Source organism: Vitis riparia, chromosome 14 (genome assembly GCF_004353265.1).
Source record: "Vitis riparia cultivar Riparia Gloire de Montpellier isolate 1030 chromosome 14, EGFV_Vit.rip_1.0, whole genome shotgun sequence".
Lineage (NCBI taxonomy): Eukaryota > Viridiplantae > Streptophyta > Magnoliopsida > Vitales > Vitaceae > Vitis > Vitis riparia.
Genome location: NC_048444.1, coordinates 3,947,072 through 3,961,764, shown reverse-complemented (window position 1 = coordinate 3,961,764; position 14,693 = coordinate 3,947,072). Strand labels below are relative to the sequence as shown.

The following is a 14,693-nucleotide window of genomic DNA, read 5'->3' as shown; positions in this document are numbered from 1 at the left end:
GGCGGTGAATTGTGCAACCCACATCCCATTTGCCGACCTAATCTCCAACCCATCGAAGACATGAAAATAGTTTGTTAGGTCAAACCACCTAGCTTTTGAATTAATGTTGAAAGGTCTTAGTTTCAATACCATGTGATCTTCTGGTTAGACTATGACATTATACTTAAATGGGTTTGTTTAAAGTTTGAATTTTTAGTTGTGACCATGTATGACAAGTGCAACACCACCCACCTTTTGGCTTGTGATGTTAATGTGGGTGAGGTTTCCACCCCACAGGCATGGTCCTGCGCTGTGCGGCAAATGTGGGAGCTTCATCCCATGTAGGACCAGTATGGTTGTGGAATTACGTGAACTTCTGCTGGGAAAGAATTAGACCCTGTTAAGATGAATTTTTAAGAAGGCAAAAACTCTATTTTAAGCTCAACAAGGTTTTTGTGACTATTTGACTAATTTTGTTTAAAGTATTTGAAACTTCAAAAAGAAATTCTTTCATGTTTAATTTAAAAATTATGGTTTTGATTTCAGCTTCAAAACAAGAAAAACCAAGAAGTTACTCCAAACAAGGCTTAGTCTTTCATCAGCTGCCTGCCCCATTCTTGGTCATCATCAAAACTTCCGACCTTCTTCCGTCTTCCGCTGATCAAATCCAAACAAGGACGATATCCCATTGATGGCTTTTCTTTATTTATTTGTAGTCTTTATTTTCGGCTGTGGTAAGCACTGACGAAGAGACCATACCGAGCATCATCATTAGCCCAGTGAGGCAAATATCTTAAAGATGCTGATGCATGCTTGTATCATATGTACACCACTTCGATGCAGCGGTACTTTGAATCATGGAATGTGATGTTGAAAAATTGTGGACTAATGAATTTATGAAGGAATTCTGATCCAAGGCTTTGATCCCACCACCAATTCTTCTTGAAAATTGACTGCAATGTCATTTCCAACATGCTTGCCTTTTAATCCATCTTTGTGTCTGCACAATATGATTTGTTATAAAAACTTGGTATAATGAATTCATTTAAGCTATTATTATGAGTTGATATTCGTATGTCTTACATGCTATGTGTATTGTACCCACTATCCAGTAAGGTTTCACATAGAGCATGCCTATGTTCAATAAATATAGCACAAAGATTATTGCACATGGAAGCCTGTGCTCAGAAGGTTAGAAACATAGACACATGAAAAGTGAAGGAGACCCATGTGAGAAGCAACTTTAACTTTTCAAGTATGGCATTCAAAAGGATGTAACAGAGGGACATGCTTTAAGCAATAATAATTCATTGGATGTCAAATTTCAGTTTCCTGATTGCATGATTTTCCTGCTTCCTTCCACCTTTTCTTTTTCTGTTTCCACTAAGCCTCCCTCATCTTCACATGGCCATAAAGCAAGGCGTACAGTCTCCTCTCTAGCACACCAGTCAGTCAGTCCCGGTAGGGGGCTAGATTGAAAGGTATGCTCAACTAAGTGTGATTATGTCTTTGCTAAATCTACCTATTAAGTAATGGGCCATCAGGAATCTGGACCACCTGACCATATGCATCACGACAGTCATTTCAATTTGTAAGTAAACCGACAAACTTCATCACAAGAGCTTGAAATTGGGGTAACAAGCTAAGTCAAGCGAACATGGGGTCCTGCAAGTGGATGATGAAAGGAGGAAAAGGGAAAAATCATTAACTTCTCAGTGAATCTACAAAAGGATAAACTTCAACCCCACCGTTGTTGAGTTGGGTGGGGGAGACAATGGGAGGTGGCTTCCACCTATTTAGTTCAATGGCAATGTCAAGACTAGGGCCCAACTGACTAGACCAGTAAGCTTTCTCTATCACATTCCATGCACCAGCCATGTTATTCCAATAAGACATCAAATCATAGACCCAAAAGCTGTGTAAGCACCTGTGTGGCCCTGCCCTGCCAGCAATCAGAAACCCAACAATTAATTGATTCTACTGAAAAATCTTCTTGCTTCTCCTAAGAATATTACAAAGAGAAAAGATTAAAATTAATAAAGAAAATTTGGGCCATTTAATTTTAGTTTACGACCTGTAGTGCTGAAAGGGTTTTTTTTTTTTAAATGAAAAAATTAAAAAAAAAAGAGCTCTACAAAAGTCTTGAAATTATGTGTAGTCTCATTATACTTGTCCTTTGATATATATATATATATATATATATATATATATATATTTTTTTTTTTTGATAAGTTATACTTGTCGTTTGATATTAATAACAATTTTCTGCCTCCATGACAATGCAATTAAAAAGATATTGCCATGTGCATAGTGGTTCAGCAATTACAAAGATAGCATCAACAGTTCAAGGTTCAACTCAAATGCAAGACTACTCCCATTTATACCCCAAATCCACCACTTTGTAAGATACCACTGTGTAGACTACAAAGCAGCAATAGGGCGGGAATCCCCATAATGGGTTGGGCAAAGCAATAGGAACTCAAGGAACAACAGTGCTGATGCATCAATTCTCTGATAAAAGACAATAGTCACTAGCCTCATTAATGTGCAGCAGAAGAGAATGTCATGGTAGGATTTTGCTGTGCTTCTAAGGGACAAAAAAAATCTTTTGTTTTTATCTTTTCCACCATCAAACATGGTAAATTATAGCCCCTTCCAAACAGCATGAGTGGTTGTTACAAGAAAAAGGAAAGAAAAAGCATTATTAGCTACAGAGATCTGCTAAATCATATCCACTTTCTCCATAATTCCATTTCATCATCACCTCACATGCTAGTCAAATCGGTAAAAGGAATCCAAAAATATAAAGATAAGATATTTTAAAAGGGACAAAATGCCACTTACAGATTGTTGATCAGTTCTTGGCCTTAAGATTGTTGTTCTCCTTGATCCTTGCTCGGTTGTCCAGCTTAACAAAACGCTTAAGAGCTTCATAAGAGAGACTTTCTACACTCTTCCTTCTTAGCTCACTCAATGCTGGACGTTTATCGAGCAGGTGCCACAGCCAATCAGGGTACTCAGAGTCAGGCAGGACCTTGGGATCTGTGCCATCCTTCAGAATATTGGCACCAACAGTTGTAGTAGACTTGACTTCTTTGCTGAGAGTTGATGCCTTTGGAGCATCGCTGGCCCCACCCCCTTTTGAGCCCTTCTTTGCTTTACCACCAACAGCAAATGTCCTGCAGCCCACAAGCCTAACTGCCTCCCTTGTGATGATGATACTTCTCACTGATTTGATGCGGTTCATTGTCATTTCTTTTCCCTGCATGGTTGATGGAAATGGTTATAGTGAATAATGCACATAAGCAGTTGTTTTCTATATGCCAAAGAGAAGCTAAAACCAGCATCAACTCCCAATGTTCCTCACAGGACCTCTAAGAGAAAATTGTCAGATGTAAGCTCAACATTTACTTTCAAAAAAGGTTCCCCAATGTGAGCAATGAGCTAGACATCAGTCTGAAGTACCTTTTCCCATGGACAATCAAAAGGAAAAAAGGAAACCTTCAGATGGTATTCTCCTACATATATCTTTCCTTCTCCACTCTACCTGAGTGCTTGGAAACTAAAATTGGTGCAACATCCTTATATTTTTTTCCATTATAAACTCACTAAATTTTCAAAGAGACAACGGAAGGCATGATCTTGGTAAATTTTCAAAAGCAAGTTGCAACTTCATCCATTTTTTGTCTGGCCTTTAAGGTAATTAGTAATTGGTAAATTTGAGTCAGTCGTCCTACAATGTTTTAGTTGATTTTGGTGCAAATTTTGGTGGAACGATGTGGGCTTGAACTCAAGCCCAGCAATGGAGCAAGTTGGCTCCTCATCCACTAGGGCAATTTTGCCATTGCAAACCCTAGCCGAATTTAATGGTGATGATAACAAAATCCCCATACCATTGAAGCCTACTATACTAAAGATCTCAATGGTGGATAAAAATTTCAATATACCCTCTGTAGCATCTGCAAATAAGCTATTTGGCTAAGAGGAAGAGGCAGGTAATGAAAACAATAATCCAATTCTAACACTATGTTTTCCAAAAAGTATAAATTAAATGATATTAAGTGCAACAGTATAACATCTCTCAGCAAGATATTTCCCCAACAGCAATGAGACAAGAGGAAGCAGGAGAACCTCTCAGCAACATCATTCACATTCAGTTTTAACTCATCAAGAAAAATGATAATAATAATAAAAAGAATTGATAAAAAGTAATCAAATTATTGTCTTCTCAATGAGGCACTAATCCAGCTCAAATAAGTCTGCTCTACATGGTCAATGAAGCAACATTTTGTAAATTAGCTTTACAGAAAGGAAAAAGAAGTGACTAATGCATTATTTGAAGATATTTGAATAGATGTCTTATTTGACCTATTCAAAAAAGTTGATCAGAAATATTTCACGAGCTGTTGTGTTCTTAAGGAGCCATAATCAATTTAAAAAATTTAGACAATAGAATAGCATACACAAAGAGATAAAACTAACTCTGAGAAATAGTTTAAGACTTGAATGGCTATAATCCCCTCATAGCAGATTATATATAGTGGATTAATCACCCATAGGAAAGACCTAAGAAACATCCAATTATTCTTTGAATATGAAACCAACCATAAAGTAACTGCTAAGGATGTAACAGCTCACAGCTTAACAATCAAATAAAGAATAAAACAAGGCAAGTAATATCAAACATATCCAAAAGAGATAAACACAAAATGCATTTGGGAAAATAATTGAGGAAAACAAGGACATAACGGTAGAGCAAAAAGGTTTCAATTCATTAATTGGACAAGAACAAACTCAAGAAATTAATTTACCAACAATTTGAACATAAAAGTAAATAAATATTTGATTCAAAGACTGAAACCATGGTCTGTATGTTCATTATGATGTGAGTGCTCACTCAAAAAGCAACAAATAAAGTAAAAGGGAAAAAGGATAATTTTAAGGTTGTAATTGTTCATGTAACATAAAAAAATAATAGATGTTGAGCTATTTCACATATGAACTCCTCAAACAAAATAACAGATGTAGAGTTAACACCACCTTGTTAGCTATTTGGTGGCTGAAATCACAGAGCAGGAATGAGTATCCCATTCACATTCCTTGGTACCCAGGAATGAGATAGGTTTCTAGGACTCCAATTCCATCATTTGAATATGTTAAAAATTATAAAGTGACCATGACTTTGCCATTTTCTTTCCAGCATTCGGCAATGGCAAAAATAAAATCAGCAAACAAGTAATTTTCTAATATCTTTAAAATATAGAAATAGAGAATTTCAAAACAAAATTAAAGGTCCATTTCTCATACCTATTTCATTTCATATGGTCACTACTTAGGAAGGATCCATCACAATAAGCCCATACAAATGTAAATGAGGTGTACATTTTTCAAGTCCATGCTACTGAAAAATGATCAACTCTCTTGTTAAGTTTTAGGGTGATGCATCTCTATTGGTGTGAGATTACTGCATTATCAAGTCTCCCTATAAGTCATAACCCTACCCCCAAAAATAACATCTCAATAACACACCTAGATGTTATTTTTCTCATCGATGGTATCTTACACACATACACACACAAAATCTTCACAAACCGCTGGTTTCTGTCCCTCCCTCCACTCATTTTATCAAAATATCATTGCCCTCTATTGCTGAATCTTGCAAACCATTCCTCCCCCACCCCCCACCAAAAAAAAAAAAGCATGACTGTCTGTCATGAAATTTGTGAAATCCTCATCAAAAAATGAAAAAGCTAAAATTTTATACTGCTCAAATAACAAGAACTTCAGCAACCAAAACACATTCAATTCAGAAACGTATCACACAGAGTACTCCAAAACCTCATTTCAGTAACTACATATCACACAAAGTACTCCAAAACCCATTTCAGCAACATTATAGAAATAAAATATTTCTCAAGATTTATTGGCAATGGCATGATGTTAGCTGTAATGGCATGATAATGAAGAGCAACTACGCAAGAATCAGCAGAAATTGCAGAATATGAAATACCCCAAAAATTACTGACTTCAGATTGAGCATGAATATGTTAAAAATCCTGACATCTGAAATACCCAAAAGGCGGATTTATAAATCAAAATATAAGAAAGAGCTAGACACGCAGATTGGGGAAGAAATTGAGGCATGGAAGAACGTAGAGAAGAGCGACAGAGGCAGAAAATTTGAATGAGTACAATTTTGTTTCAAAAACCTAGCCCATACGAAATGCAAGCACAAGTCACAGCCAAACCATTGATTTCAAACTCTAACAAAACCCATTTCAAAATCCTCATTTGGAACCCTCAAACAACCAGTTCCAAACCCAAATTCCATAACCATCAAAGAAACTAAACATACAAAACCCGAAAGCCGCATGCCAAACCCCAGTTCCTACAAAAGTGAGGAGAGACGACCACTCACCTAGAGAGACGAGAGGCAGCAAAGAAAACAAGAAATGACACCTTCGAGAATGAATTGCCGGCTAAGTTAGGGTTACTAATGTTATGCAGAGGGATTCTGAGTTTTCATTTCTTTTTCCTTCCGTTTCTCAGCCACCAAACGGACCCAATGTAACAAATGACATTAAACAAGTCGTGGAGCGGACCACCTACAAACCTTTGGGCCTCTAATTTAAAAGTGTGGCCCACTGAACTAAACAGCCATCGAGCCCATTTGGCATTTGCAATCGAAATATTTTTAAGTGTCGGCCCAGACCCAGGGCGTTACCCCCTCCGTCAAGGTAAGGGTTTAGGGTTTTTTTTAGGCAAGTCCCAAACGCTAAACCCTAACCACTCGAACCTCTCTGTGTGTGAGCCTTCTTTTGTTGCTGGAAAATGGGCAGCAGCCAAGCAGCAGTTTCCTTCCTCACGAACCTCGCCAGAGCCGCCTTTGGGCTAGGCGCCGCTGCCTCAGTTCTGAACGCCTCTCTCTATACTGTTGACGGCGGCCAACGCGCCGTCCTCTTCGACCGTTTCCGCGGTGTGATCGACGACACCATCGGCGAAGGCACCCATTTCCTGGTGCCATGGCTTCAAAAGCCCTATATTTTCGATATTCGCACCCGCCCCCACACGTTCTCCTCCGTCTCCGGCACTAAGGATCTCCAAATGGTCAACCTCACCCTCCGTGTCCTCTCTCGCCCCGAAGTCTCACGCCTCCCCTACATTTTCAAAACCTTAGGTTTGGAGTACGACGAGAAGGTCCTTCCTTCAATCGGTAATGAGGTTCTGAAGGCCGTCGTTGCTCAATTCAACGCGGATCAGCTTCTCACGGACCGGCCACATGTGTCGGCTCTCGTCCGCGACAGCTTGATTCGCCGGGCCAAGGACTTCAATATTGTTCTGGATGACGTCGCTATTACGCATTTGAGCTACGGGGCAGAGTTCTCCAAGGCTGTGGAGCAGAAGCAGGTGGCGCAGCAGGAGGCGGAGCGCTCCAAGTTTGTAGTGGCCAAGGCGGAGCAGGAACGTAGGGCCGCAATTATTCGGGCAGAGGGTGAGAGCGAGTCTGCCAAGCTCATCTCGGATGCCACTGCTGCTGCAGGAATGGGGTTGATTGAGCTTAGGAGGATTGAGGCTTCAAGGGAGATTGCAGCTACTCTGGCGAAAACACCCAATGTGGCTTACTTGCCTGGTGGGAACAACATGCTTTTGGGGCTGAACCCTACTATTGCGGGAGGGCGTTGAACTGGTGAACTCAATTTTCTTATTTTTCCTATTGAACTTGAATTTCGTATGCGAAATTGCTAGATGTTTTCTATGTTTATTATTGCTCAGATTCCAGTTGATTACTTCAAGCAACTTAGGTTTTATTTCTACTGAACCCTTTTTCTTTAATCTCTTTTATTCTTCAATTCTTCCCTGGGAAATGTATTATAAGAGGATTAAACTGACATTTTCCAATCACACAATTTAGAATTACTTGTTTGAAGATGGAGCCCGTGTGAAGATTTTATGATAGAAATGGGTTTGGCCAAGTTGTCTGATTTGGTTATTTTGAACTGATGAAAGATGGAATGGTGAGGACCATAGTTTTAAAAGGTGCAGCGGTCACCTAAGACACAACAGTCTACTATAGCTGAAGTGCGAGGCGCAACAGAAGGCGCATGCATGAGTGAAGTGAAATGCAACTAAGGATACCCATCAATTTTGTAATATATGATTCAAAATCTAATCCAATCAATAAAAAATTTAAGATTTGAAACATATAAAAGAAGCATTCATTAAAAAAGTAGTAAAATTATATAAATTTAAAAAAGAAAAGTGTTTAAAAGAAAGAGTAAAGCCAACAAGGCATGCCTTTGCAATAAGGCGCATAGAAGGCACTATAACTTGGGAGTGATGGCGCCTTGAGCCTAGGCGTGCTTTAAGCGTGCCTTTTAAAAGGACTGCTGGTTTTGACATTGTTTTTGTGTGGCACAATTTGTAGTGCCTTAAGAGTCATGATAATTTTCGCTAAGCATGGTCAATTTCAAAGAACTTAACTCAAATCTCAAAGGGACCCTCTCATTATTTGTGCACTTAATGCACCGACAGATTGAAATAGATATGTTGAAATGGAGATCCGTTTGTGCTGATATTGCTACTCTGTACAATATTTAGCATCTTCCTGTTAATTATTATTCAAATCTTTTATTTGATGGAGATCATTGGGTGGGTAGAATATCATGTTTGAGTATAATGTTAAATTCACAGTTTTACTAACTTGATATGACCTCTCTAACTCCATTTGCAAGAGTCAGTAGATTCCTCATTTGGTGTAATGCATGATTTGATCCTTACTTAATCAAAGGATTTAGTGGTTTATTTGGAATAGTTTTAAATATAGTTACCAAGCATACCTGCATCAGTGTATCAGTTTCCTAATTTTATCTTAAGTTTATGATAATGATTACCTTCTGTTCGCATTCATTGGCCCTCTGCATGCACAGGGTATATGACTTTTTTATAAATTCACATCCTATGTTTTACTTGATTTGACCTTCCATGTTTCAATTATGGGATCTTAGGGTCCATCAATACATCTAGGATAGCATGTTGGATATATATTGGCTTCATTTAGATGTAATTTTTGCCCGAAGCTAACATTATCGTGGAAACTCATTGAATGAATTGATAATCTACCTGCTTAGTTGACAATATTTATTGTGCCAGTGTTAAGTTGGAGTGGGGAAGTTCCTTTTTTGAATCCTTTAACTTCAATGTTTTGAGACGGTTTCATCGGTAGGACTGAATTTTGTAAAGCAAGGGAAAATTGGTTTAAAATAACTATAGTAATTTCTCCTTCTGGGACAGGATCAAGATGTACTGCATTGCCAAAAAATATTATAGATGGCTGTCCTTTTATTCATTATCATGATGTTGGAATTTAGTTTTTCCATGTGGTTGCACATTTCATGATGCCACTCAATGTGAAACACTTTATGTTTTAAGTTCTTTTTGTGATTGAAGATTCTGATTTTTTATTTTTCTTTGTTTGCAGGGTCTTGATTTACAGCATGATCCAACCCGGGATTGAAGTGAATTTTGTTTAGTATATTTTGGTCCACTCAATGCATGATTTCATTTTTCTTCTTCTTCTGTGCTGGTAGACATCTTAGATCACAATCACCTGAACATAATAAATAGTTGAAACTATATAATTTGGAAACCCCCCTTTACAATGATGCTGAAGATGTAAACATCAGTTTTTAAACATTTGGAGCACGATCCTCTGTTTCTTGCCAGTCAATTAAATTGATTGAATGCTTTTTGCCAAATGCAAGTCTTGTTGCTTCATTCTTTCTTAATATTTCATTGGTTTAATAGCCTTGTGATGATGGTCAGTATTCTATTTCATCTGTTTGATAGCATAGTAGTGAAGGTCCAAAACTCTATTTAATCATGCCAACTGATGTTGGGGCAACCTTGTCCATGTATTGCAGTTGGTTATGTGGGTATGACCATGTCTGGTGATACACTCTAGGATATACAGACGAGCACTATAGGGATCCCTTGGTATGGACATTCCTTTTGACTGATTCATAGAGCTGGCTGTCTTATTTTTTCCTATTATCCTCCCGAACTTTTACTGCTAGATTATACCATACCATTTTGTTAATTTGAAAACGATGCTGTTGTCAGGATTCAAGCAGAGCCTTAATATTTCTTAGGAAGAAGCTTCATCCAAACAATTCTTGCTGGAGGATTGACCATATTCCCATTAGAACTGTTGGTGATTGAAAGAACTGAAATCAGAATGTTCTTTCCATGTCCTAAATAAGGCCTTTTTGGATCATAAATTGGCATTGAAAAGCCACCATGAGCAATTCCTCCCCAGATTACAGGTCTGGATGTCATTTTTGGTAAAGTATTTGTATTCCGGGTTTCACAATATTTTGAAACAAGGTAGTTGAAAAACATCTTGCCAGATTTTAGAAAATTTGAAAGATCTGTCATCTGTGATGATAATATCATGATAGGATTTACCTCTCACAATTAAGAATTTCTAGATGGTTGCTCGAAAAATTGGCCCAGTTTATGGAGTTTATTTTACGACTTTTCCAGCAAAGGAGAGACTATGGAATGCAGCCCCAATCCCTCGTTTTTGGTGTTTAATCCTAAAAATGTCGAGTAGAAGATATAATGAATTTCAGATTGCAAAGGGTGATATGCTGCATTTGATTGCGCTTAAAGTGAAATGGAAGAGAGGGAGATGGAATGGAAGTCAGTCACCTCTCATTTGTAGATGATACTCTTCTCTCTTGTAAAGCGAATGTGGAGTATCTGAGATACTAAAAAAATTTACATGAGAGTGAAAATGATCCTTGTTGAAGATGTGTTAGGGGTGGAGAGCTTGGCCAACTTGTTTGGTTGTAGGTTTGGATGTCGTTCCTTTGACTTACCTTGGTTTGCCCTTGGACTCCTATCAAGCTACACCATACCACGCTTCCTAATTTACTTGTCTTTATGTGTGAACCCAACAATTCATAGATAGTCAAGTTCAAGACAATCTAAAATGAAGAAAAATCCATAATGTGAATTGGGCAAGGACAAAAAGCATGGAGGGTGGAGAATTAGAGACTGGATTATTTGAATGAAGTGCTACCAGGCAAGCGACTCTGAAGATATACTCACAAGCTTGTGCATATCTGTTATGCCTCTGTTTATGCGGGGTTTCTATATGCATTTCTGCTTGCCTTTCAACCGAGAAGAGGTCATTAGAGTCTGCAAATGCCTTTCTACTTATCAGCATTGTTGCTCATAAGTCATAAGTTCTTGTAACTGAGAATAAAGGGTTCAAAGCGGCTACCCCGTAATAAGAAAAAAAAACCCAAATATTTCCAAAAATCCAAACCATTTGCAGCAAAAAAATAAAAGGAGAAAAAGCCGGTATTATTAGTAAGAAATCTCAAGTTCCGTTTGACACCAATACAACTAAAAAAGATGGTAGGATCGTAGATATCAGAAGAGTCAGCATGCTGGATATAACCAGTCTTGGTGTAATGTAATATATCTCATCCCCAAGACTGTTATTTCGAATCATCTCTCATGAGCCCTTGCTGAGCTGAAAATTCTGGGTCCAAAACTCCTCATTTTGTGGAGTCAATGTGCCTGATCAAGTCAACCACGCGCGAGCTACAACAGACACAACACCCACAAACAAACGATTCAGCCAAATGCAATTCATCTACTCTATCTTAAAATTATGAGCATTTAGTGAAAATTACCTGTAACCCCATTCATTATCATACCAAGAGACCAACTTGATAAAGTTTTCATTCAGAGCAATTCCAGCCTTGGCATCGAAAATACTCGACCTGCCAAAGGACAGTTGATCATACAATTCATTTGCAGAATAAGCAAAATGTTGAAGAAGAGGAGGCAAAGACATTATTGCAAGATTTGCCTCACCTGCTGTCTCCCAAAAAGTCGCTTGATACCACTTCATCCTCAGTGTAACCAAGGATTCCCTTCAAATTTCCCTCAGATTCCGCCCTGAATGAGAGTCAGACGGTTGAGTTAATAAGAATGGCTGCAAATGTGCACATGGGAAGTGGGAAGTTCAAGCAAATTTTCCGTTATCTTACTTGATGGCAGCCTTGATATCATCATAAGAGGCCTTCTTCTCCGTCCTCACAGTGAGATCAACCACTGAGACATCAGCCGTGGGCACACGGAAAGCCATTCCAGTCAACTTGCCATTCAGAGCTGGTAGCACCTTCCCAACAGCCTTCACAAACAGACATATTAGTCGTATTACTGTTTATGATAACCAAAAGATTGGTTTTGAATCCATGGATGCAGGTCATTTTAATACCTTTGCAGCACCAGTGCTGCTGGGAATAATGTTGAAAGAGGCAGCTCTGCCACCTCTCCAATCCTTCATTGATGGTCCATCAACTGTCTTTTGTGTAGCTGAATCACATAGGGCCATAGAACCACAAATCAATAAAGAAATCCTCACCACTTTGAAACAGAAAAGGAAAATAAACAACATCCCACTAACCAGTGATGGAATGGACAGTGGTCATAAGACCCTCAACAATACCAAATTTGTCATGGATGACCTGTCCAAATTTATTTCAAGAGGCATAACATAGGATCAAAATTCAGTCAATGGCTCAATTGCAGGTGGTATTTGTTTTTTAACTTAATTATAAATAAAACTTTAATACTTAATAGTATTAAGTATTAAACTATTTGTTTTTGTAATATTTTATTTCTATTAAGCATTAAAAAGTAAAAAAAATCAGTATATAATTTTTTCTATTTAGAAAAAATCAAATATTTTGACTTTTCCTATTCATCAAAAGTTTATAATAAGTCATGAAAAAGTAGAAAAACAAACCTAAAATCTGAAATCAAATTACTTTCAACAAAAAACTAAAAAAACAATCACCCTAAGAGACTTGAACTATTTTCTGAAAGCTACCTTTGCCAATGGAGCAAGACAGTTGGTCGTGCAGCTAGCATTAGAAACAATGTCAATATTTGACTTGTATTCCTTCTCGTTAACACCCATAACAAACATAGGAGCGTTACTGCTTGGAGCAGAAATGATGACCTTCTTGGCACCACCCTGTTTATAATTTAGGCCACGGAATCCAACCATCAACCTCAAAATCACCCAAACTCACCCACCACTTACCAAATCTAACATGATTCATATTTTTTAAGTTCTCATACCTTCAAATGCAGGGCAGCTTTGTCCTTATCAGTGAAAACACCGGTGGACTCGACCACATATTCGGCTCCAGCCTCACCCCATGGGATCTCCTCAGGGTTCCTAGACAATGAAAGAAAGAAGACAACATCATCAACTGAGGATCTAAATCCCTTTTCATCCAAAAGAAACATGAAGAGAATTGTCCTCATTACTTCGCGCCAAAAACAGTAACTGCCTTGTCTCCAAAAAGAAGGGTCTTGGAGTCCTTCACTTTAATATCATGATGCTTCCATTGGCCATGGACAGAATCATACTTAAACATGTAGGTCTGCAACACATCAACAAACCATAGTCAGCAGAAGAGACTGTTGAATAGGATCATGAATACATATATACATCAAAACAAAAAGGGAATTTATTACCATGTAGTCAGTGTTGATAAAAGGATCATTGACAGCAACAAGTTCAACATCATCTCTCTGCAAAGCAACTCTGGCAACCAACCGACCAATCCTTCCAAATCCTTCATCAATACAACAAGAAATAAATCAACTGAGGGGCATTGCTTGGGATGAAGCAAAATGTACAAGTATCGAGAAGTTTTGAATATACCATTGATTCCGATCTTGATCTTGGCCATAGCTGGTGGGTTGTAGAGAGGAGGAAGCGTAAGACAAATATGGAATGCAGAGAGAGAATAATGGCAAGGTGGTGAGGAGAAGGAAGGAGGGGTGTTTATATAAAAGAAAATGGGAGGCCAGGTGGATGCATAACCGGTGATTTCCACGGGCTCATCGCCTTAGCATTGGTATCCGTACGACTTGTATTTTGGTGGACATAGTAAAATCATCTTATTTCCTCATAACTGCTTTCAACTCTTAAACCACCATGAATGGGGAAGATGCGAGTTTTTTTTTTTTTTTTTTTTTTTTATTCTAGATTTTCCACGTATTTTAAATTTTAAAAGAATTTAACTATTGTAAGGAAGATTACTTTTTCTACCCTCGTCAAGTACAAAATGTTACAAATGCTCTTATTACTTGTTAGTTAAGTCTTATTGTTTTGAATCTGAATCTTGTTGAATGATTTATTGGAACGATTTGTTTGATATAATATCAAATTAATTCCATAATATTTTTTATTTAATAAATATTCAATTCTCATGTTCCACCAAGCACAAGGCATTTGTGAAGAATGGAGACGGTGGCTTGAATTTAAGTTTGAAAATGGAATCACAAACTAGGTAACTTGTAGAAGAACAAAGAGTCTGATTGGCTATGTGATTTAAAAATAAGTTTTTATTTTTAAAAACAATAAATCATTTTTAAAAATTTCTTACATTGTTATTTGAAAACAATTTTTAAAAATAAAGTAAGATAAAGAACAATTTTTAAAGAACAAATAAGAGTTGTTTTAACCATTAACAAAAGGGAAAATGTAAACCTGTTTGACCATTTTTCTTAAATTTATTTTTAAAAACTATTTTTAAGTGAAAGAATAAAAAACAAATATTAAAAAACATGGTCAAACATAACCTAATTTTTCTAAAACCAATGTGATAGCAGGTTTG

The 14,693-nt window shown here is 37.5% G+C and overlaps 3 protein-coding genes across 4 annotated transcripts; 1 reads left to right on the top strand and 2 right to left on the bottom strand.

Annotated features, from left to right (window-relative positions):
• Positions 1–1,210: 1,210 nt before the first annotated feature.
• Positions 1,211–6,549, bottom strand: LOC117930885 (54S ribosomal protein L37, mitochondrial-like). 2 transcript variants are annotated; one of them, XM_034851655.1, is made up of 3 exons: positions 6,398–6,549; positions 2,824–3,241; positions 1,211–1,916 (listed from the first exon to the last, which is right to left on the bottom strand). In XM_034851655.1, exon 2 carries the CDS (start codon positions 3,230–3,232, stop codon positions 2,834–2,836), a length of 399 nt encoding a protein of 132 aa, XP_034707546.1. In that variant the 5' UTR covers positions 3,233–3,241; positions 6,398–6,549; the 3' UTR covers positions 1,211–1,916; positions 2,824–2,833. The 2 variants fall into 2 exon arrangements, with proteins under 2 accessions (XP_034707546.1, XP_034707545.1); XM_034851654.1 differs by having other exon boundaries at positions 1,211–1,921; positions 6,398–6,548.
• Positions 6,550–6,724: 175 nt separating this feature from the next.
• LOC117930884 (prohibitin-3, mitochondrial) lies at positions 6,725–9,734 on the top strand. The gene is made up of 2 exons (XM_034851653.1): positions 6,725–7,666; positions 9,458–9,734. The coding sequence occupies exon 1, from the start codon at positions 6,811–6,813 to the stop codon at positions 7,660–7,662; it is 852 nt and encodes a 283-aa protein (XP_034707544.1). The 5' UTR covers positions 6,725–6,810; the 3' UTR covers positions 7,663–7,666; positions 9,458–9,734.
• Positions 9,735–11,328: 1,594 nt separating this feature from the next.
• Positions 11,329–13,845, bottom strand: LOC117929906 (glyceraldehyde-3-phosphate dehydrogenase 2, cytosolic-like). The gene is made up of 11 exons (XM_034850349.1): positions 13,736–13,845; positions 13,546–13,646; positions 13,336–13,451; positions 13,144–13,243; positions 12,890–13,036; positions 12,464–12,524; positions 12,275–12,372; positions 12,045–12,187; positions 11,869–11,952; positions 11,685–11,774; positions 11,329–11,592 (listed from the first exon to the last, which is right to left on the bottom strand). The coding sequence occupies exons 1-11, from the start codon at positions 13,761–13,763 to the stop codon at positions 11,547–11,549; spliced, it is 1,014 nt and encodes a 337-aa protein (XP_034706240.1). The 5' UTR covers positions 13,764–13,845; the 3' UTR covers positions 11,329–11,546.
• Positions 13,846–14,693: the final 848 nt, after the last annotated feature.

Bases quoted from the DNA above. Each gene is read 5' to 3' on its own strand.
- LOC117930885 (XM_034851655.1), bottom strand. From the start codon at position 3,232: ATGACAATGAACCGCATCAAATCAGTGAGAAGTATCATCATCACAAGG.
- LOC117930884 (XM_034851653.1), top strand. From the start codon at position 6,811: ATGGGCAGCAGCCAAGCAGCAGTTTCCTTCCTCACGAACCTCGCCAGA.
- LOC117929906 (XM_034850349.1), bottom strand. From the start codon at position 13,763: ATGGCCAAGATCAAGATCGGAATCAATG. The intron at 13,037-13,143 runs GTATGAGAACTT...AATTATAAACAG, and splicing joins AAGCTGCCCTGCATTTGAAG to GGTGGTGCCAAGAAGGTCAT. The intron at 11,593-11,684 runs GTAATTTTCACT...TGTCTGTTGTAG, and splicing joins GATAATGAATGGGGTTACAG to CTCGCGCGTGGTTGACTTGA.